General features: G+C 54.4%; 2 protein-coding genes across 3 annotated transcripts in view; one reads left to right on the top strand and one right to left on the bottom strand.

The window, feature by feature from the left end:
* Positions 1-3964: 3964 nt before the first annotated feature.
* Positions 3965-11074, bottom strand: ACP1 (acid phosphatase 1). Its single transcript, XM_082750413.1, has 3 exons — positions 10887-11074; positions 4558-4631; positions 3965-4470 (listed from the first exon to the last, which is right to left on the bottom strand). The coding sequence occupies exons 1-3, from the start codon at positions 10927-10929 to the stop codon at positions 4243-4245; spliced, it is 345 nt and encodes a 114-aa protein (XP_082606539.1). The 5' UTR covers positions 10930-11074; the 3' UTR covers positions 3965-4242.
* A 496-nt stretch (positions 11075-11570) lies between these two features.
* Positions 11571-21939, top strand: part of SH3YL1 (SH3 and SYLF domain containing 1) — a 35128-nt gene continuing 24759 nt past the window's right edge. Inside the window, exon 1 of one of the 2 annotated variants that reach the window (XM_082750412.1) lies at positions 11571-11677. In XM_082750412.1, coding sequence (XP_082606538.1) covers position 11677 — 1 coding nt within the window. In that variant the 5' untranslated portion in view covers positions 11571-11676. The remainder of the gene's footprint in view (positions 11678-21939) is intronic. The other variant, XM_082750411.1, reaches the window with a different exon arrangement.

Here is a 21939-nt window from a genome sequence, read left to right as displayed (position 1 = left end):
AACCGTCTGCCAAGTTCTGGAACTACTCAGGGCAAAACGAAGAGGCCACGGGGAGGCTGCAGCAAGCCCATGAGGGAGGAGGAGGAGCCCTGCTGGCGGCACACGGGCTGCGGGGGATTCCCATGCAGGGGTCCTGGAAGACCCCGCCCAGGAGGGGGAACGGTCCAGCGCCACGGACACCCCCCGAGCCAGGACCAGCAGGCGGAAAGGAGGGAAAATGGAGAAGACAGCATCAGAGGTTTATGTCCAGACTACAGCGAAGTTGATCTCTGAAGAGAGAGCGAAGGAAAATACAAAAAGAAAACAACACAGACTTTTCCAAAGCCGATGGAAACTATCAGGGTGCAAATTCAGGATGCATACTTGGGCTTCCCACAGTAAAACTGCTGGGAAAAGACAAGAAAAAGAATCCAAAAGAAAAGTGTAAAAATAGCAGAGAAAGTAAGGGCAATTTCAAGGAACAGCAGCAACTGATTCAATGACCCCTGCACAGCCATTAAAGCAGAAATACTGTCAGCGATCAACCAACTTCTTAAGAGAACAGAGAAAGAGGGAAATTTCTGACTGGTTTAATGAGGCCAACGCCCGACAGGTGCGACACTGGGTGTGCGTCCAGCAGAGCTGCACACAGGTGTACCCGCCACGGATCTCAGCCCAAACAAGCAGCAGCCCAGTGTCCACCGGGTGAGGCACGGTGCGCCCGCGGCGGCCAGACTGGAGCAAGGTACTGAGAGCGGCTTCAGAGCAGGAGCTCCAAGACAGGCCACGGAGACTCTCAGAGAAAAACCAACAGAAAGAGTCACACACAAGGATTCCAAGGCCACACACTAAAAAGGCAGAAAGAATGTGAGTAGTGACCTCTGGAGAGGAGGGAGCGTGACTGGTCCCAAGAACCCACTGATGACACGTGCAGGTGTCAAAGGTTTGTGGACAAGAAGGACAGGGTAACACAGTGAACGTCTCCACAGAACTAACTGGCTGCAATCAGACACCCAAAACCCCTGACGCACCCTAAACATATTTTGTTTATCAAACCCAGGCTCAAGTAGTATTAGGAAAATTAAAATTAGGAAATTTTAAGAAATGTAACAGAATAGTTCCCTTATCAATTCTGACAACTGCTAAAGAGAAAGCCTGCATGGCCCCTTGGGGGGGCTCGGTTAGTTAAGTGTCTGCCTTCAGCTCAGGTCATGATCTCAGGGTCCTGGGATCGAGCCCCACATGGGGGGCGGGGGGGGGTCCCTGCTCAGTGGGGAGCCTGCTTCCTCCTCTCTCTCTGCCTACCTTTGTGTGATCTCTCTGTCAAATAAATAAAATCTTTTAAGAAAATATAATACTAATTTATAAAACATACTACCAGTTCTTTTTTTTCTTTTTAAGATTTTATTTATTTATTTGACAGAGAGAGATCACAAGTAGGCAGAGGCAGGCAAAGAGACAGAGAGCGGAGAAGGCTTCTGGCGAGCACACAGCCCGATGAAGGGCTCGATCCCAGGACCCTGAGATCATGACCTGAGCTGAAGGCAGAGGCTTAACCCACTGAGCCACCCAGGCACCCCACCTTACCAGTGTTTTGAAAAGAAAAAAAAAAAAAAAAAGAACAAGAAATTTTTCGTAAAAGGAACAGGGAAAAAGAAACAGATTGTGTGGGAATATTCTAAAACCAACAACTACAACTGATCTCTAAAAATGAGAAGTTTCTAGCTAAAGACATGTGTATTTAAAATATTTCATTTTTGCCCAAATTATGTACTTCTGTACAAAAAACAATCTGATCCTAAAAACAGAAAACATGGAGGTGTAACTGAAATCTGAAATCATGAACTCCTGAGAATGAGTTCGCGTTCTCTAAGACAGGAAGTAGAAACGGACAAGGTGTGCAGCTCCTGGAGACGAGGACACGTGACCTACAAAATGTGCACTATTCTGTCCAATGAAGATTCGATGCTGGAACAGGTCCGGCCTCAAGGCAGCTAACTTAGTGAACATACAGTCATCTGACAGCCAGAAATGAGAAGTTCACAGATTCTAGAGTAAATTTATCTAAGCCAAAATAGCATGCGTCACTAGCTTCTGAGACATTGTTAACGCATCAGAAGTGTTTCGGTGGCACTTTTGTGAACTTCCTGGCTCACACCTATATATGTTTTTATTAAAACAATCAAATAAGCCTATGGTCAAATCCCAGTTTTATGCCTCTGAAGCTGGGTGACGTTGGATAATTCATGCATTTTCCCTCCAGAACTGTTCCTCCATGTGCAGAACAGGGTCACCAACGACTCCCTTCCCTAGCGAGGCAATGGAGGACAGACGGAGACGATCAGAAACAGAAGCTCAACGCTCAGCGGCAGAGCAGTGGGAGATTAACGACGACCTGTCCCTGCCCCTCCTCCACAAAGTTCTCGTGCGAACCCTAAAGCTACACTGTAGCCCGCACGCGGCCAGCCGTACCTCCGGCCAGGTGCATATCTGACAACCGACTTCCAAGGCAGCCGGTGGCGTCTCCGCATAAAGGCCTCTCATCCCTGGACACAGCCTGTTGCTTCTGATACCGACCCGCAGCCTTGCTTGGTCCTCAGACCCGCATATTTTGTGAGGCTGGACGCAAAAGAAGTTAAAAGACTCTAACTTCTAACTAACTCTTTTTAAATGTTTCTGGAAGATTTATTTGAGAGAGTGAGCGAGTGAGAGAAGAGGCAGAGGGCGAGAAAGAGGGAGAGAAGCAGAGCCTGCTCAGTGGAGAGTCTGACATGGGGCTCGACCTCATGGCCTTAAGATCACGACCTGAGCTGCAGTCAAGAGCTGGACGCTTCACTGGGCTACCGGGCGCCCCGGCCGGGATTTGTAAACATCCAGCTGAGTATCCACAAAGTCGGGAGAGTGATAAACGTAACCTTCCTTGCATGACGGCCCACGAAGCACCCTGTGTCAGAAACGAAGCCCATCTCTTCAGCAGCCGGTCCCCGCGGTGACGGAAGGGGCCAGAGCAGGCAGCGGCACTGGCGGCACGCTCCGAGCAATGGCGCTCTGCAGGCCTGCCCTGAGCTCTGGTGTCCCACGGAGGCTGCGGTGGCACAACCCTCACGCTCCCCGCGGCCACTGCGTGTGAATCTTGGAACCACGCCGCCCACTGGGCGCTCACCAGATCCAGGCGGCTACTCAGGTAAGTTAACATGTGAACTTCAGTCCCTCCGCCCCACGGGCCGCACTGCGAGTACAGTGGAGCCACTAGCGGCTTCCACACTGAACGGAGCAGACCCAGTACACCTGCCTCATCCCACAATGTTCCTCTGCACAGCACGTCAGAATCCCACAGCCCAGAAGTCCCACTGCCGGCCTGCAGGACGTGCATCACTAGTGGGACCAGGATACCCTGGGCTCCTACGTCACCTGACAGTTGAGACACACTTATTCTAGCAACAAACTTGCACCATAAGCAGACTAGTTACCAGGGCTTAAATGTTTCAGTCACAGACAGAAATGAAAAAAGAAGACTGTAACTCAGATCTCTAGGTCCTAGGCAGGGCTCTCACCAGGATCACTCATGTGACTATAAACGCATTTTAGCCTTTCTCTTTCCACCCTCTTGGGGCCTAGGGAGGCCTGCCGGGAGCCGCACTCCTAAAACACCGAGTGTGTCTGGAAGGCTGTGGTCCGAGGCCATTTTTGCTGGCGGTAAGTGGGGTCTCCAGAACTAGAGGGAGCACACAACTCTTCTTAAAAACGGAAGGTGTTTATGCTCAAGATGAAACTGAATTCTAGACGGCAAGAGATGTGCTTCTGTGCACAAGGCAAACAACAGCACAGTGACTCCGGGCAGCAAGCCAAACAAAGCCACAGTAATCGGGGAAAAGTGACCGGAGCTCAAGGAAACAGTGGCTCCCATCAAACTGGCCCAGAATCCGTGTGAGGCTGAACCCCCAAGGATTTAAGCTTAATGAAAAGAAAATAAACAAAGGTGTCAATTTGTTCTCTTGTATTGTTTAAAAAATAAATAGATAAAATAAAAATAAGTCAATTCCCAGATCATGCCCACCTTTCAGAACTGTGAAACCAGCAATGAAACAAAATGGGGAACCCGTGGCTACGTCAACGGACCCAGAATAAACACTCGTTAGCCCGTCAGTGTGGTTAAGCTCATGAGTTCTCAAATTAGGGGACTGCAGGATTAGAAAGTAAATGAGATCTCTTCTACCTGTCTTGCCTTATGGGCCGTGTTAATGCCATGATTTCTGAGGCAGCTCAGAGTTCTTGGATCTGGTGACCGGCCCACGTTCCAGTCAGAAACAGCGCCGCTGTCAATGACCCACTGCAACACAGAACACACACGGGTAGCTTCAAGTTCCCGCACGGTACCTGCCGGGCAGTGTGACTCATGGGGATGCCATGCTTCTTCATGCAACTCTGCCCTCGGTAATCGGGAGGGTTTCCTATTTCGTACGTGGACGTCGCTGCACTGTCTATCCTCCACTGCAGGAGAAAAGAAGAATTTTTTTCGCGATTTCCTGCCACAAAGGCAGTCGGCTTGGCCTCTTTAATATGGAGAATGGTACTTACATGATCTGAAAGCTTTTGGTCAGTGACAAGTTTTCTGAACACTGCTTCCGCAATGGGCGACCGACAGATGTTACCTTGAAAAGAGGGGAAGGCAGAGCGGGCGTCAGGGCTGACGCTAGGGCAGAATCCAGCAACCACGTCACCCACGCGACACAGAGCAACTGCACCTCCCTAAGGGGAGCGGGTCAGCTTCCCACCAGTGCGTGCACAGCAGGACCTCCGGAAACCGCTGACCAAACCCCCGCCCCATGACTCCACACCCGCTGCCCATGCGTTCAAAGTACGAAAAACCAAGAGGTAAAAAAATCAATTACAACTGCAATCACTGTTTTTTAGGTTGCTCTCAGTGACCCAGAAGTAACTCATGAAATCAATGAAGTGGGTTGCAATAAGCCTATTTTAAAATGAAATACAACAGGGTTAAAATATGTATTTTCAAGTAAGTTACACGTAACGATTAATACTGTTTCATAAGATACACACACACACACACACACTTCAGGATGCAGTCTGTTGGGTCATCGGCCGGCTGTATTAAGGTGCTGCCCTCCAGGTCACCAAGTCTGCCCAGAACTTTCAACATCAGCTACAAGTTCAGGGAATCCCCAGGACCACCCTCACTTCGGAGCAGCAAGCTACGGATCCGTGCGTCCCCACACATTCAATAATTGTCTAGAAGAACATATAAAACTCAGGAAAATGCTAGACTTAGGATTATAGTTTTATCATAACAAAGAGATTCAAAGCAGATAGGGCAGATTCTGGAAGCGTTTTGAACCTGAAGCTCTTTGGCCCTCAGACACATGTCACCCTCGTCATCCAACAGGGACAGTACTCAGGGTGCTGTGATCCAGGAGGCTCCCCAGAGCCCCAGTGCCAAGGGTTCACCGAGCTTCCTTAGGTTGGCGTGAGTGAGGGAATTATGGGTCTGCAGCTGAACTAACTCTCCAGCTCCCCTGTCCCCAGCGTGGGGCTCACAGACCCCACCCTGCCTCACCCTCCACGCATGAACTACGTACAGACCTCCTGGAGTAATAAAACACTCCCATTACCCTAAGGAATCACGCTAAAATCAGAAACAAGGTAATGAGAAAGTTCCTCATCAGAAAAAAAGGGAAGACTGGACCTGATCTCTTAGGGAGAGGATTCTGCTGGACATTTAAGTTAAGGGGTTATAGGAACAAGCGACAAATGTGCGCTGGTGGGTCTGGGTTACAGGAACCGTAACTGGGCCCAGAACGGGCACTCAGAGGGCCGAGTGGGAAAGGAATGTCCAGCATTCGGCAGGACGGCGCAGAAGCCCAGCACCGGGCAAGGTCTACAGAGACCATAAGGTAGGGACACTGCAGGGCCGGAGAGCCCGGAATCACAGGCGGAGACAGCCTACACAGGCCTACACAAATAACGCCAGGAATAGACATGAGCTGAGTTAAGAAGACACGGGTCACTCTTGACTCACGCTCGAATCTTCGGGCTTGTGATACGCATGTGGAGCTGGATCTCCCGACGGGCTGTGAGACCCAACTGACGCGCTGTTACATGAACCCAACACTCACTCTACCGCTCAACTCTTCAGCTTCCACGTTAGTCTTGGGCCTTATAATGTATCTATAAAGGACTTGTCTTCCCCAGAGACTGTGGTTTCCACAGCAGGGAAGTCTATCAACCACTCAACCAGAAACGGACAGGAATTAATCCCAACGTCCTCTGTAAGCTCGTCTGTATTGTCAAGTTTCTTCCTACCACATTCTGAATTTCGGTTTAGTTTTTAAAATAAGTATTATCATCCCCGCTATGTTAATTACTGAAAGGCTCCAACAGATGTGTAACTCTTTTTATCTGTCGCCATACACCCTGGGAATACTTTTATCTGCAACCACTCTGTTCAGTTTAAGACAACGGTTATTATTTTAAAACTCCAGAAAAGGGGCACCTGCGTGGCTCAGGGGGTTAAGCCTCTGCCTTTGGCTCGGGTCATGATCTCAGGGTCCTGGGATCGAGCCCCACATTGGGCTCTCTCCTCGGCAGGGAGCCTGCTTCTCCCTCTCTCTCTGCCTGACTCTGCCTGCTTGTGATTTCTCTCTGTCAAAAAAACAAAAAAACTTAAAACTTCAGAATAAACACTTACAATCTCATAAAACTAGTTTCATCCCTTTAAAAATAATTATTAACTGCAAAATAACAGCTTTCCCCACAAAACAAAAACTAGGTTTATTTACTGCCTTAAAGTCAAGGCATATTCATTCAGATAAATATTTTTTCCCAGATAGTTATATTTACAGCAAGATGTATGTTTAAGTAGAGATGGGAAGAAAAATTACTACTATAAAACTTAGAAGTGATACTACTTATGAAATTAGCAGAATCCTCCTTCCTTGTAACTTGATCTCTTGTTTTCAAAAGTTGGTATCACCAAATTAATGCACTATTTAAAAACAGAGCTCATAGTAAAACACAGTAATTCAGTTTCCACCTTTCGAAAAGTTCTAAAACCTTAAAATGTCATCTTCAGATTTCTTTAGAAAAAAGCTCAATCTGTTAAGTCTCAGTTTGTTTCTTCCATATCAGGCAGCCTGATATGTACTCAGTACCTGAGCCTCACAAAGGGAAAAAATGAAATTCTCCAAGGGCTGGGGCTGTGTCTCTCACCCCACAAGGTGCAGCACATCTGAAGCACCGATGAGTACCAGTTAAGGAGTATCGGGTAACCTGGCAGCACTCACGGTTACCACGTCCTACCGCACTGGCTGTGGCACAAACACCTCTACGGCACAAAACCATGGGACGCTTCCAATGATCTTGCCAAAATGAGGAGAGCAGCTCTTTCCGGCCACTAGCCCTACCAAAGGAAAACATCGGAAACTCCTCTCTACACTTCAGTGTGAAAAGAGCCCAAATAAATGCTTTGAAGGAATAATTTTTTTTTTTTCATTTCAAAAAATACACCATTCTTACTGCTCTCTGTGTCTATAGGGTATCATGAGAACAGCACTCATGGACCCCTCAAACCTGCCCAACATAGGACCACTCAGCACTTCCACCCGTGGGTGCCCTCTCGGACCTAGCACACACTCCTCTGCACCCTGGCCTCAACCCTGGGGCCTCACTCCTGCTCAGTCTAATCTCAACAGAGCAGCTGAACACGTCTTTCGAAGTGCTCCACCTCTGATCAGTGGCTTCATCCCCCAGTGGTTTATCTCCTTCCGATTAAGTCCAAGCCCTCATGGGGACTCACCAGACATGTCCTCGACGGGCCCTAGAACAGCATCTGAAAACCATGATCCATGCTCACCACCTCTGTGTATGGCCCACAGAAGCAAAAATGATTCTTACCTTTCAAACAGTTGTAAAAACTTACAAGTAGAATAATATCTTGTGACATGAGAAAATCCCATGGAATTCAACCTGCAGTGTCCACACGTGAAGTCTACCGGGACACAGTAACGCGTTATTGTTTATGTTTTGTCTAGGTCTGCTTTTGCAAAGCACCAAATATTTACTTTCTAGTTCTTTACATAAGGAGCTCACAGACTCCTGCCCCAGCGTGTTCATTTTTACGTAAGGAACGAGCTTCCCTATGCACCCGGAACACTTCTAGTTATGTATTTATGGCGGCATCGACAAAAGTCACTCAAACTACCTTCGAGTTCAGGTACGAAGAAAGATCTCGCTGAAAAAGCTATTGGGTCTCTAGGCCAGGCCATAGCGGTTTCTCTGCCAGTACGAACCGGATCAGCACTCTCATTTCAAAACCGTTCACCTGCTTTCTTCCGAGTCCTAGACACTTTTCCAAAGACCCGAGGCTTGCCTTCTCAACTCTCAAGTCTTTACCCAAATGTCACCTTGTAGGCAAGGCCATCCCTGACCACTCTACTTACAAGTGCGTTCCACTCCCACTCCCTCCCCTGCTCTACTGTTCAAGACACAACACCAGCTTAGTGAGTAACCAAGGGCTCGGCTGTAGGTGACAGATCGTGAGCTGTGCAGAGGCAGAACTCCTGTTTTGCTCACTACCCATCCCTAGCACTCAGAAGAGTACCTGGTAATACAGCAGTTGCTTAAAAAGAAAAAAACTGTACGGAAGATAAATGCACATTATACACGGTACACATCCCCACTAATAACCACCATGAGCATTATGTCCGCATAACGACAGCACGAAGTAAAATAAACAAGGCAATGACCCCGTCAGATGCACAACATGAACTGAACAGCCACTGAACCAATCTGTTGATCCCGTGAGTCAGTCTTCCATGGAGAGCTTAAAAATCAGTGGATGCCCACTACCAAAGTGAAGCGAGGTGGCCCTTTTCCTTTTTCCCCTGACAAAAATTCAATTCTGCAAATACCTACTTGTCACAAATTGTCTTCAGGCTGGAAATGCAGAAAAATAAGCCACATTACTGCCCTCAAGAGGGCTAATCCAGGTGTGACCCCAAGAGGCTATCAAGTAATATGAGAAATTGATATAAAGAAAGGTGTCCACAAAGGGTTACAGGTAAACTACTTCCACTCAAACGATCTGGGAAAAGCAAAGAGCATATCCGGCTCTAACCTTACGGAAAGTCTTCCCAAGGAACACGCAATATGGGTTCCCAGAAACAACCACACGAAGGTGCCTTACGCCCCTGAACCGCGGGGACACAGAAATGACAAGGCACGGGTAGGGAAGGGTAGTGGAGAGGAAGCGTAAACATGGGGCAGACTCGCGTCTCTTCTCGAAGGGGCGAGCCCAGAAAGGAAGGGACACTTGGGTGCTCGGGAAATGCAGCCTCATCAGAAGACATTGAGGAACTGGACAACTGATGACCCAGACCTTCCTCTCTGGGGGACAGGGCGCGGACACTGAGAAATACAACCCCGCGGCGCCACGCAAAGGGAGAATCCCGAACCCGAAGGGAAAGTGAGTTCTAATTTGGAAGGCGGGCGCGCGTCCCGTGACACAGACACGGGAGAATCGGGTCTCCCTGGAGGAGGTCCAGACTCCTCGCCGCGCCGGCCGCCGGAGCTCACGCCGTCTGCAGGCGGGACCGAGAGAACCAGCCAGCGAGCCGGGGCTGCGATGGGTCTGGGGCACGCGCCGGCCCCGCGGCCTTGGTCCACTCGAGGAAGGAGAAACAGGGTGCTCGGCGGGAGCAGTGCGAAGGACCCCGGCTTGCGGGGTCGGAGCCGCGGCTGAGGGCGGCGAGGTGAGCGGGCTGCGGTGACGGGGACCGCCGCGGGCTGCGGTGACGGGGACCGCCGCGGGCTGCGGTGACGGGGACCCCCGCGGCTGCGGTGACCGGGACCCCCGCGGGCTGCGGTGACCGGGACCCCCGCGGGCTGCGGTGACCGGGACCCCCCCGGGCTGCGGTGACGGGGACCCCCCCGGGCTGCGGTGACCGGGACCCCCGCGGGCTGCGGTGACGGGGACCCCCGCGGGCTGCGGTGACCGGGACCCCCGCGGGCTGCGGTGACCGGGACCCCCACGGGCTGCGGTGACGGGGACCCCCGCGGGCTGCGGTGACGGGGACCCCCCCGGGCTGCGGTGACGGGGACCCCCGCGGGCTGCGGTGACCGGGACCCCCGCGGGCTGCGGTGACCGGGACCCCCGCGGGCTGCGGTGACGGGGACCCCCCCGGGCTGCGGTGACGGGGACCCCCGCGGGCTGCGGTGACCGGGACCCCCGCGGGCTGCGGTGACGGGGACCCCCGCGGGCTGCGGTGACGGGGACCCCCCCGGGCAGCGGTGACCGGGACCCCCGCGGGCTGCGGTGACGGGGAACCCCCCGGGCTGCGGTGACCGGGACCCCCGCGGGCTGCGGTGACCGGGACCCCCGCGGGCTGCGGTGACCGGGACCCCCGCGGGCTGCGGTGACCGGGACCCCCGCGGGCTGCGGTGACCGGGACCCCCGCGGGCAGCGGTGACCGGGACCCCCGCGGGCTGCGGTGACCGGGACCCCCGCGGGCTGCGGTGACGGGGACCCCCGCGGGCTGCGGTGACCGGGACACCCCCGGGCTGCGGTGACCGGGACCCCCGCGGGCTGCGGTGACCGGGACCCCCGCGGGCTGCGGTGACCGGGACCCGCCCGCACAGGACTGCGCCGGTGAGGAGCACCGAGGACCGCCGTCCGCAAACGGGCAGGGGAGGCAGAAGCTCGCCCGGCGCGGAGAGCCGCCGGCAGGTGCGCGGGGCGGGAGAGCCGGGGCGCTCCATCCCACCCTCCGGTTTCCCCGTCCCAGGCCTCCTCCCGATCATCGTCCCTGCCCCAGCGGCGCAGCCCAAGACCCATGGGACGCGGCCCGAGCGTCTGGGGAAGCCGGAGCGGGGCTGGGCCAGCGCGGTCTCACCCAGACACACGAACAGCACCGACTTGGGCACCGGCTCAGCCATCTTCCCGCGCGCACGCCCAGGCGCCCGCGGAGCGCGTCGGCACGTTCCCTGCGCGACGCATGCGCACGTCCAGCGACCCGTCCCGCGCGCCTGCGCAGTACGGCCTCCGCGCTTCCTCGGGGCGCGCGTCCGGGCCTTGCGCCTGCGCAGTACTGAGACTGGGGGGACCGAGGTCCTCAGCAGGACCCAAGGCGCGCCCCGGGAAAAGGGGCGGTGTAGGGGCGGGGCAAAGGGTCGGAGGGGGGAGGAGGGGCCTTGGGGAGAGGGAGGGTCTTCGAGGAGAGGGTTGGACAGGGGGCGGGGCCGTGAGTTACCTGAAAGGGGGCGGGCCCAGTGGGGGTTGGACTCGGGTCGCCTGAGGGCGGGGGAGGGCGCCCCGAGCCCGCCGTGGGGGTGCGCGGGGCGGGTGACCCATCCCCGAGGGCGGGGTCCCGGGCGGGTGCCCGAGTGTCAGGACTGTCCCCGTCGCCCCGCCCCGCGAGCCGGGGGTGAGCGGAGCCCGCCCGCGCCCCGTAGCCCCGCCGGCCCCCCTGCCCGCAGCGGTCCGCTCGGGGCGGCGTCGGCCCGTCTGGGCCCAGTTCCGGGACGCGCGCTCGGGGCGGGTGAGGCCCTCACCCGCCCCCTCACCTGCCCAGGTGCGCCCCGCCCGCGCCGCCCTGCCCCGGGGGGCGGGCCCAGCGCGCAGCCCTTCCTGTCGGCGGCGGTTGTGCGCGGTCGGGGCGCCGAGGGCACCTGCTCGGGGTCGCCAGTGAGTATGGGTGTGGGCGAGGCCGGCGGCCCCCCGGACTGGGGTCGCCCCTTCCCCTAGAGCCGGGCCGCGGGGTCCCCCCGGACTGGGGTCGCCCCTTCCCCGTGAGCCGGGCCGCGGGGCCGGCGGTCGGCGCGGGAGGGCGGGGGCCGGGGTGCGTCTGGGACGCGCGTCCGCTCGCAGGTCGCCCCGGACCTGAGCGACCGGCCCCCGCCCCGGACGCGGCCGCTGCGGCTCACGGACTTGAGACTCGCTCGTGACCGTCGAGGTCCGAGACCGTCTTTCCCCGTCGGTTTCGGGGAGGGACGCGGCGAGGCGGGCGCGCCGGACCGCGGGCGGGGACCGGCCAGGCTGGGGGGGACCCCTGGGAGTGGACAGCCTCCGGGGGCGCAAGGGGCGGGCGGGGTGGCCGCTCGGCGCCCGGGACGGCGGGGCTGTCGGGGCTGCGGCGGCTTCTCCGCGCTGGACCGCGCGACGGGCGTGCGGGGCCGGGGGTGGCCGCCAGGGCAGGAGGCGCACCTGCGGCCGCGGGCGTTTCCCTTCGTTTCCACACGCGTGTCCGCGCCGTCCAGCCGCCGCCGGGCTGCGAGGGGGAGGAGGACCCGGCCCGGCCCCTGCGCCCGCGAGTCCGAGTCTGAGGGGCGCGGGACCATCTGGCGGGAGGGGACGGGTTTTCCGGGTTTTCTTCCGCCGCCGGGACACGCGTGTCCTGCGTTCTCGTCGTCGGGGCTGTGGTCGTGGCCCGGGGCCCCCGATGAGCGCGGAGGTCAGTTAGGTCTGCGCCCTCCAGACGAAGCCGGTGGCCTGGAGCCTCCGTCCCTGGGGAGCTGCGCGGGACGTGAGGGCAGCCGGGTGTCCGCGGCTCCCGTCGGGCCGCCTTGTTTACCCCGGGAACCGGCTGTGGGGTTCGCGAGTGTGAGCAGACTCCGTCTGAGAAAACCCTCACCCTCGTCTTGTGCGACACTCGGAAGCGCGTCCGTCTCTGCGGGTCCGGAGCCGTCCGGTGCCCACGTTCGCTGAAGACCGCGCGTGGGGGACGCTGGTGCGGTCCGGCGGCTCCGGTCTTAGACGTCCTCGACCCGCTGCCTTGTCGGCCAGTGTGTCAGGGTAGGACACGGTCCTGCGCGATTTAAAACCGAAGCACACGTTCTGTTTTTGGGAGAAGAGCCCATTGCTTGTACCTGGGGGTCAGACGTGCATGGGGTCCGGCCGTGAGCCAGGGTCGCTCCTCAGTTTGAGAAGATGAAGCGGGTGTAAATCGAGGGTCTCCACGCTGAAAGCTACGTCCTCTCCGCCCCATCTGCGCCTGGGGCCAGGGGGAGGACAGAATCGCAGGGCGCACTAATGTTTGGGGTTCAAACGGCCAAAAGTATGGACACACAAAAGTATGGACACTTTAAAGTAAGGACCAGGAAGGCTGTGACCGGAGAGACTGGATTTGGTTTCTGGAACTGACCAGTCCCGTCCCCTAGAGTCAAAGGAAGTCGTTTAACCAAGGCCACAGAGAGCTCAGAATCGGCTTGAGAAACAGTGTCCCTCTGTCGGGCAGTGGCAGGGGCACTCAGGACGGTAATGTTGTAACAAGGCTTCTGAGCGAAGGGCCATACACCAGAGCCTTCTTGAAAATTACGTAGATGTATGAAGTTTCCTTTGACTAAAATTTAATCTAATTATTCTCTCTATTTCCTTAGCAGCATTCTAGTTCCTTTGATTTTGGTTAGGGTTTTATCAATTCAGTGAATTAACCTTTATTTCATGTAAGTTATAAGGCTTAATATTTTGGTCAATAATTAATGGGCATTTGGAAAACCATTTCTAAACTTCGAACTTTTTTCTGTAGGTGCCTCTCTCATAGCATTGTTGGTACTTGTTGATATGAAGGAAGATCTGGGGAGCCCTGGCCTTGAGAAGTGGGTGCAGGGTGCATAACCGCAGTCAGTTTCTCTCCCCAGGGGGCAAGTTGGCCCCAGCAACCCAGCACCTAGTTTACTGCCTATGATTAATATGTAAATCATTTCCCTAGCTTAAGCTCCTTTCAAGCTTTTCGGGTTTCCAAAGTAAAAATTTTCTTCCCAGTATTTTAGAAACTTAATTTAAAATAAAATTGTCTTATTAAGGACATTTTCAGATGTTTTAATCAATTTTTTAAAAATGTTTTATTTATTTATTTGACAGAGATCACAAGTAGGCAGAGAGACAGGCAGAGAGGCAGCAGGGAGAGAGGAGAAGCAGGCTCCCTGCTGAGCAGAGAGCCCAATGCGGGGCTGGATCCCAGGACCCTGAGATCATGACCTGAGCTGAAGGCAGAGGCTTAACTCATTGAGCCAGCCAGGCACCCTGTTTTAATCACTTTTTAAAGAAAATTTTAAGCTAAGTTTCTTAGCTCAAGGTTTGGCAATCATTCACTCTCAGGAGGAAACTTGGATATTCTTAGAGATTTGGCTTCACCTTGGGATTCCGAGACTCAAAACTTTTATGAATGTTCAGATGCTAACTATGATTTAAAAGTTAAAAGGCCTATTTAGTAATGACCTGTATTTTCATAACTTCAGGGTCAGAGTGATGCCTCTGGAGCAGACGGTGCTGTCTGTATCCCTTATGGTGCAGGAGAGAAGTGGGTGGGCCATGATTTGATGCTGAGGACAGGAAACGGAGGGTCATGTCTAAATTGTTATTGCTGTTTGCTGACTCTGACAGAGAAATTCACTGTAGTAGCTACGACCAGGCAATTTAATAAAGTCTGTGCTAAAACAAAGTATCTGGAGTCTCGTGTAGTCCAGCTGAACCTGAAGGCATCCTGGCCGTGACTGGGCTGCTGAACCCCCAGTGTACAGGGCTTAGAGACCCACTCTGTGGTGTGCAGGCCCTGCAGGCGGGATCTGAATTCCCAAGTCCCATAGCCCCCTTTCCATGTTTACAAAAAAGGCTGCGACCTTTCTCCGCAGCAGGATGTTTGCAAGAGCAGCTCTCAGCTGTGGAATTTGCTTACTTGACTGGCTCAGTTCTGCTTGCTTGATAGGGTTCACAGTAGAAAGTCTTCGGGGATAAGATTTATGTACTAGTTACCGAGTTTTAGTTGCTTGTGTCAGAAAATCTGATCCAAGTTGGCTTTAGCAGAAAGGGAAGCCGTGCTGGGCCAAGTGACTGGGCAGTCCTGCGCTGCAGTGGATTTAGCTGTTCCCTAGTCCTGGGCTCCAGCCGGGCCAGCAGAGCCCCACTCTCTCCGTAGCTCTGGGGCAGGGCCCTTCTGCATGGCTGTGCTCTCAGGCTCTCCCCTTGTGGTGACAAAGTCTTGGAGCAAGTCCAAAGGGACGTGCCTGGAAGAGAGGAATTCCAGCAGCTCTGCACAAGCCTTTGCTGAGATGCCGATGGGTCAGCTTTGGTTTGAAGCTCTGCTGTGGCCCAAGATTTATTCTGATTTGCACACTTGGGTCACCTGCTCCATTCCAGAGATGGCGTCCGTGAAAGAGGCGACCTGTGCTGGTTCTGAAATGAGACGGAGGCCTTCAGGAGGAGCAGGAACACATTTCTGCCCCAGTCTGCTAATCCGGTTCAGGACATTGTCGTGGGCGCCCAGACATATGCACGAGGCGCTGCAGGGCACAGATCAGTCAACCTCCTGCTTCTGGCCCGTGAGGCTTGTAGTTTAGTGGTGCGAAAAGAAAAAGTTGGGAGCACAAGGGAAGTAGGAAGAGAAGCTAGTGGGGCGTGTGAGCTTCAAATCACAAACTCAAGTGCTGAAAATATGAAAACGTGTCTTGAGCCCTGGTTTTCTGTCCGATTTGTGTGTCTGCCTTCTCCCTGGAGGAAGTCGTGTTTCAGGCCAACGCCAGGCCTGGGCTAGCACTGTCCACTCAGATTTGCTTTGGATCCTCAAGTGCTACTGACCCTAGGGACGCTGCCGAGCTGCCCCTTGCTGTATGCGCAAGGCTCTGACAGTCCTGGCCAAGAGGAGAGTGCAGTGTCCTCCTGCGGGCAGGACTGCCGGCTCTCCCATGCCTCCTGGGCCGGCAGGAGCTTCATGGGGTGAGCCCTGTTGGCCCTGGGCATGCAGGGGCTACAGTCCTGGTCCCATGGCCATCAGACCCCCTTGGGTCTCCTTCCCCATTCTCTTCCTCCCTTTCTTTAGAGGATGTGGGAAGGGCTCCTTGAAGGCACTGCACATGAACCTGTCCCTTTCTTCCCTCTGGCCCTCCTCTCTCATGAGGTTGGGGAAATATTATAACATCTGAGAGACAGAGAAATGTTCTATTACTCAGCACATTTTTTTTTTTCTAAATCCATTGGATTTTGTATGTATGTGAACTCCATCTAGTCCTCACAGGGATTTGACCTCTAATTTCCAAAAGCTGCATGTGTCGGGTGTCGGTATCCAGCCTCGGCAGGTCCAGGTGTCCCGAGGGAGGGGCAGTGTCGGCAAGAGGAACGAGAGGCCAGACAGTGAGTTCTGGTCAGTGGTCAGGCACCTCCGGCTTATTGCCGCTCAGTGAGCGTCTTATGTAGGCAGCTTACTTGGGGCAGGGGGTTACCTTCATGCAAAGGACATCAGAGGACTCAAGCACTCATCAGACAATTTCTCTTTGTTCAGCACATGTCATTTAGTTAAGCTATAGTGGGTACAGGCTGGCATCAGGGATAGGAGACAGGGTCTTGCTTCTTGAGTAATCATGTCCCTCAGAAAGCCATGGGAGGTAGCACAAATATGTGCTTTTTGGTAACTTATTCTGGGGTCTCCAGGAAAACGGGGTATAGGTTAATGGCAAACGAGAAGCTATCTGGAGAAGCTAAGTATATAGGAGAGAAGTAGGACAAGAAGGCTTTCCCCTTGCAGCAGGCAGGGGGTGTATCAGTGGCTCGGCTGTGAAGGCCTTGGACAGACATCAGCCCAGGGAGGAAACATCTATCACAGTGCGCACCTAAAGTTCTGCAGTGTCCGAGGTGCAGAATAATTCTTCTCAAGGCTGCTCCGGCCTGCAAGCCCGAGAGATGTTTGTGGTCGATTAGCAAGGGGCTCTTTGAGAGAGACCCCGGGATGAGAGGAAAAGGCCAGAGACTATCAGGCCGTGCTAATCTGCCGGGCGATCCAGCCCTGGGCAAGATTAGGCCTGCATCCGTTCAAACCCGAAGCTAGTGGGGCAATGCCCTCGACCAGCCTTCTGGCTCCCGAGTCGGCCGCTTTACCGTGGGTCATGATGGCGTGTGCTAGAGATGCCACAGGTAGTGAGATCGTCAGAGTACTTAACCCTCGTGCTTGCCTTGTGGCGGAAGAGACGTACAAGAAAGACTATGATAGGCAGACAGATGAGAGGGTGGACAGACAGATACGTAGATACAGACAGACAGGAGTCCCTGATTGGCAGATGTGACAGATACAGGTGCAGACAGATATGTGCGGTTGACCTACAGCGTAAGGATATAGGCTGTGGTGCAGACTAAAGATGATGGGAAAACTCGGAGGTAAGCAATGGGGTGCCATTCTCTGAGCTGTTACTTAAATGGAACATTTCTGTGGAGAAGTGACCATAGGGGTTCAGGACGAGGAACCAAGAAACCAGGCAGGAGGCTTGGGGGAGCCGCCCGAGAACTGGTCACCTTTGGGCCAGGCTGGTGGTGAAGAGGAGGAGAAGGGTGGAGGCCGGGGGCCAGGGGGCCTGGCGAGACTGAGGAGGAGGCCCGGCCCCTGGCTCTTCACGCTTTCCTGCGGGTGCATCAAGGCCGTGCCAGCAGCCATGGTGGCTGCCGGGTCCTTGTGAGAACCCAGAAACCAGACCCAGGGGCAGGTTTGTCCCTGGGCTCCTCAGGTCCCTGCCTGGTTGGTGGGGGCCCCAGTGGAGAAGCTCTGCAGCCCCGGGAAGGACAGCCCCGGGGGCAGCCGGAGACAGAAGGCTGCCTCGTCGACCCACCGCCGCGTCCCTGCTCAGACGGCCCGTCCCCGCACTCAGCCCCGGCAGGAGCTCCGCGATCCCAGGCCTGTGCGGGATGGTTTCACTTAGAAGCAGCGTTTTAAGTTGGTCTTGACAAATGAGTTACATCTCAAGAGGCCAGAGGTTGCCCATGGTTTTCCCTAAAGGGCCGGAGAGTACATATATTAGGGTAAACAAAATTTGAGGTTATATGTAGACACTTCCACAACAAGCCAGAAAACAATGACCAGTTTTTTTAGTTGATAAAAAGTGAAGTAAGTGATGGAGCAATTTTCTTTGTAATGCAAGTCTTGTGAGGAGTCAGATGTGATTATGTGGAGAACATGTTGCTACTTGAGGTTCAAAGTTAACGTTTCTTCTCATCAAAGTAAATCACGCATGTTCAGCCAGAACTGATCTCACCGGTCACATCCATGAGGATGTGTTTTCACACAAAATATTATTATCCTTTTGATTTAATTTGTTTAGCTGGTAAAATGTAAGAGTCTTCTTACCTCCCTGCCCACAGGTGAATAGATGGTAGCTGGACTTGGCCCAGGGCCACCGCTGGCCGACCCCGAGGGGGTCCCCTTTCCCACTTCCTGCCCCTCAGCTCCCAGGGTGCCCTTCAGTGTGGGCTCCGGGATCAGCAGCAGCAGCCCTTAGAGGATGACTCCTTCCAGGCAGGCACAGGGACAACCTTCCCCAGTCGTGGCCGTGGGAGGGACATCACCAGAGACGGAAAAGGGTCAGCCGTGTGGCGAGAGGACGCCGGTAGAGCCACCCAGCCGCAGGCCCAGGAGAGGCCCCTGTACTCAGAAACCAGAACTCACAGCTCCTGCCGGCGCCCAGACACCAACCACAGGCCCGTGCCAGGGGCTGCGGATGGCCTGCCCCCCCGAAGGTGGCCCACCAGCCCCAGAGCAGGTCCAGTCTGGGAGAACGTGGCCGTCCTCCCCAAGGAGTGTGCACCCCCCCAAACCCGTCCTGGCTGAGCGCTCCCTCAGCCCTGGGCGCATCCAGGGCGAGTCACTCTCACCGCTGACCGCCCTCGCAACCTGCTGCTCCCGTTCTTCCTCCCAGCTCACCCCGGGCTGAGCTCCGGCTCTGGAGGGCAGGGGGGTTGCCGCGGAGCTCGGGCGCCCGAGGACAGCATGGAGTAGGGCCCTAGAGCTGCCCGTCGCTTTCGGGGCACACTGAGAGGCGTTGGTGTGGAGAAGGTGCATCTTGTTACGTTTTACGTTTAATAGGCAAAGCTGCTGCTTGGCTCCTCTTAGAAGGACGTGCACTACTGTGTGAGGAAACCCCGTAACCGAGCACGTTAGCGGAGGCCGGATCGTGCTCGGTGTCAGTGGCCACGTTCCCGCCTCTCCAGACCAGTGAGCGGACAGCACGGATGCAGGACAAGCCAAATTAAGTCCAGAATGAAAGTCGCAGGTTCTTTCCCACCATCTTTCTTCTTCGGAGAGCACAAGTGATGTTGGAAACGTGGTGATCGGGGTGATATTAGCTGCGGTAAGAAGCCTCCAGATCTCAGTCACTTAGCCCAGCAAAAGCCTCTTCTGCAGGGACCGCCGTCCAGTGTGCGCGTTGGGTCCGGGCTGCTCTCCCCGGGCACTGACCCGGGGACGTTCTGTCCATCCCCCTTGGGGCTGTGACAGCGACAGGAGAGAGAGGGTGGAGAGAAGCGCCGCGGGGACACAAGGACCCACGTGGGCAGGCGGCCGGCCGGCCCAGCCACACAGCCTGCGACACGGAACCTCTGGGTGCCGCTGGCCCGTCCCGTGAAAGGTGCGCTGCGCTGCCCGGTCTCCGGCAGCACAGGAGTGAGGAACTCAGACACCCGTCCGTTATGCTGCAAGGGACAGCGGGGCGTGTACCTTAGGGGCAGGCGGCTCTGTGGTAGTTCTCCAGTTCCATCTCCCGACTCACACCCCGTCTCCTCCTCAGCCACCAAGAGGGAGACGAAGCCACTGCTGTCACCGTGCGTGCTCACCTCGTGGCTTTTAACTCCTATCCGCTGGCCCCGTCCTGTGCAGGAGATGTGGAAAACGCCCCTTGCCATATATGTATTTTCTAGGTCACGGGGAATACATGAAACAATTGTGTGTCATTCGTGTGCCAGCTGGAGTCAGGGCTAAAAACTACCTCCATACAATGGACTTTAAAGGAATTTTTCTAGTTTGTATTTTTTCTGAGACCCTCTAAATCCAAACTGTATAATCAAAGCATTAATAATAGGACAGATTTGAAGATTGCTAGTGAGTTGACATAATTTTGACGGCTGTCTGAAGATTGCTTCCCTGTGCTTCTGAAGATTCTTCTGTGTTCATTTCTGTGCTTAGAAGGAGCCATTGCCAATAAAAGGAGCCGTCCCAAAAGACTATCAGCTTTCAGTATCTCAGTACCATCCTGAAGATGGGATAGTTTTATTTCTAAATAAGTACATGACTGAGAAGATGAGGAGTAACTCTCTGTGAGCTCCTGAAAGTTTAGATTCCAGAACTGTCCGTGTCATCCAAATGCAAACCATAACAAAGAAGTGTTTAGTGTACAGCTTCCCTCCCAGGCTCCCCTTAGAATTCTGCTCAGGCCTGTTGGCCTGTGTGTGCGGTGCCGGGGTGGGGTGGGGTCTCTGTGTGTGCACAGGAGTGTGTCAACGGTAAGCGTACAGTTTCTGCTTTTCCATGCCTCTTCATGCAACGAATGCTGTGGCCCTGCGAGGTCAGATTCGAAATGATAGACAACTTATGGGGTCATTACCTGTAATAGAAATGTTTACAGCAGGGTCATAAGGTGCCTCTAATATAGCAAATATTTAATTACATAATATTCCGCTTCTGCCGACCAGTCTTCATTATACAATATTTCAGACCCACAAGGGACTATTGAGGACAACATAATCGACACGCACGGCCCACTACACAGGGAAGGGAGGAAGATACAAGCCCCTCCAGACGCCTTCCCCAGGACCACCCCACCCCCGAATCCAATAGCATCATACTTCGATTATACATATGTATATTGAATACATAAGTTTTACACACAAATATATGTATTTTGTTATAAATTCTGTATTCTGTATAAAACATATTGTTGCTCATGCCTCAAAACGTTGCGTGGACGTCACGATGCCCCGTGTGTCTTCGTGCAGCCGTTTTCCTTCTGCTGTTCCCATGTTCCCTCCGGCGTGTGTCTGCCAGTTGGTCGGTATCTATGGAGCACGGGCTTGAGGCCACACCGGACCGTGTTGATCAGCCTCTTCTTGAGGGAAATCGTCCTTCCTTGAATGTGTGTGTTTCTACGTGTTCTTCGTTTGCTCGGGGAGCCCTGCCTCAGCGACCCCTCTGCACACGGGGTGCTGGTTCCGGGCGCTGCACACTGGCGGGAACTGATCTGCTCTGTGCAGGGCCAACCCCCTCCTAGGCCTGCGGGGCCCCTTCTCCTGGGCTCTCGGGCATGCGGGGCCCGGAGGTGCTCCACGGCCACTGTGCTCCCTCCTCTGTGCCCCACAAGAGATGTGTGTCCACATCTCTGATTCAGGTCCACCCACCCGGGTAGCCTAGGAGGAGCACCCCTTGGGACCTTCGTTATATCTGCAAAGACCCTTTTTCCGCACAAGGTCCCATTCTCGGGGTTCAGGTGGACACGAATTTGGGGGCCAGCATTCAACTCACCACGGCCTCAGTGAGCACACCTGGGGACCTTTACTGGCGACTTCAGCGGGGAGCGAGTACGCGGGTTGTAGGGACGGCCCCCTCTGCCGTCCTCCCTGGGGCCCTCCTCCTCCTGTCACGACCGCACACGCACCGGCAGACCATCCCGCGCCTGCCGACCCGGGGACTGAGCACTGGTGACTCACAATGGCCTTACGGGGCATGTCCAGCTTTTCAGGTGGTTGCTGGCCCCGGAGTTTCCCTCGTCTGTGAATCAGCTGATCGGATCCTGTGCCCAGTTTTCCGTTGTGCTATGTGTGTTTTTACTGAATTTTAAAGATCTCTGTGCATTCTGAACCCTAGATAGCTGCCCTTTATTCATATGACAGATATCTTCCGACCTCTCCCTTGTAAATTTTATTTTCAAATGTATGTTGACACACTTTTTCTTGACTTTACTGTAGCTGAATATATCTGTAGTTTCCTATTATAGTTGTGCATTGTTTAGGGCAACCCTTCATTGCACAGAAAATAAAGATATTTTCGGTTACTTTTATTCTAAAAGTATTAAACTTTGCCTTTAGTATTAAGGCAATCAGGTATTGAATTTTTTTGTATGATGTGATATTATAATATAAATTTATTTTGTTTTTATTTGAATGACCATTTGTTCCAGAATAATTTATTAAACTACCACATCATC

Source organism: Mustela nivalis (assembly GCF_964662115.1).
Source record: "Mustela nivalis genome assembly, contig: HAP1_SCAFFOLD_1057, whole genome shotgun sequence".
Taxonomy (NCBI): domain Eukaryota; kingdom Metazoa; phylum Chordata; class Mammalia; order Carnivora; family Mustelidae; genus Mustela; species Mustela nivalis.
This window is presented reverse-complemented; position numbering and strand designations above follow the sequence as displayed.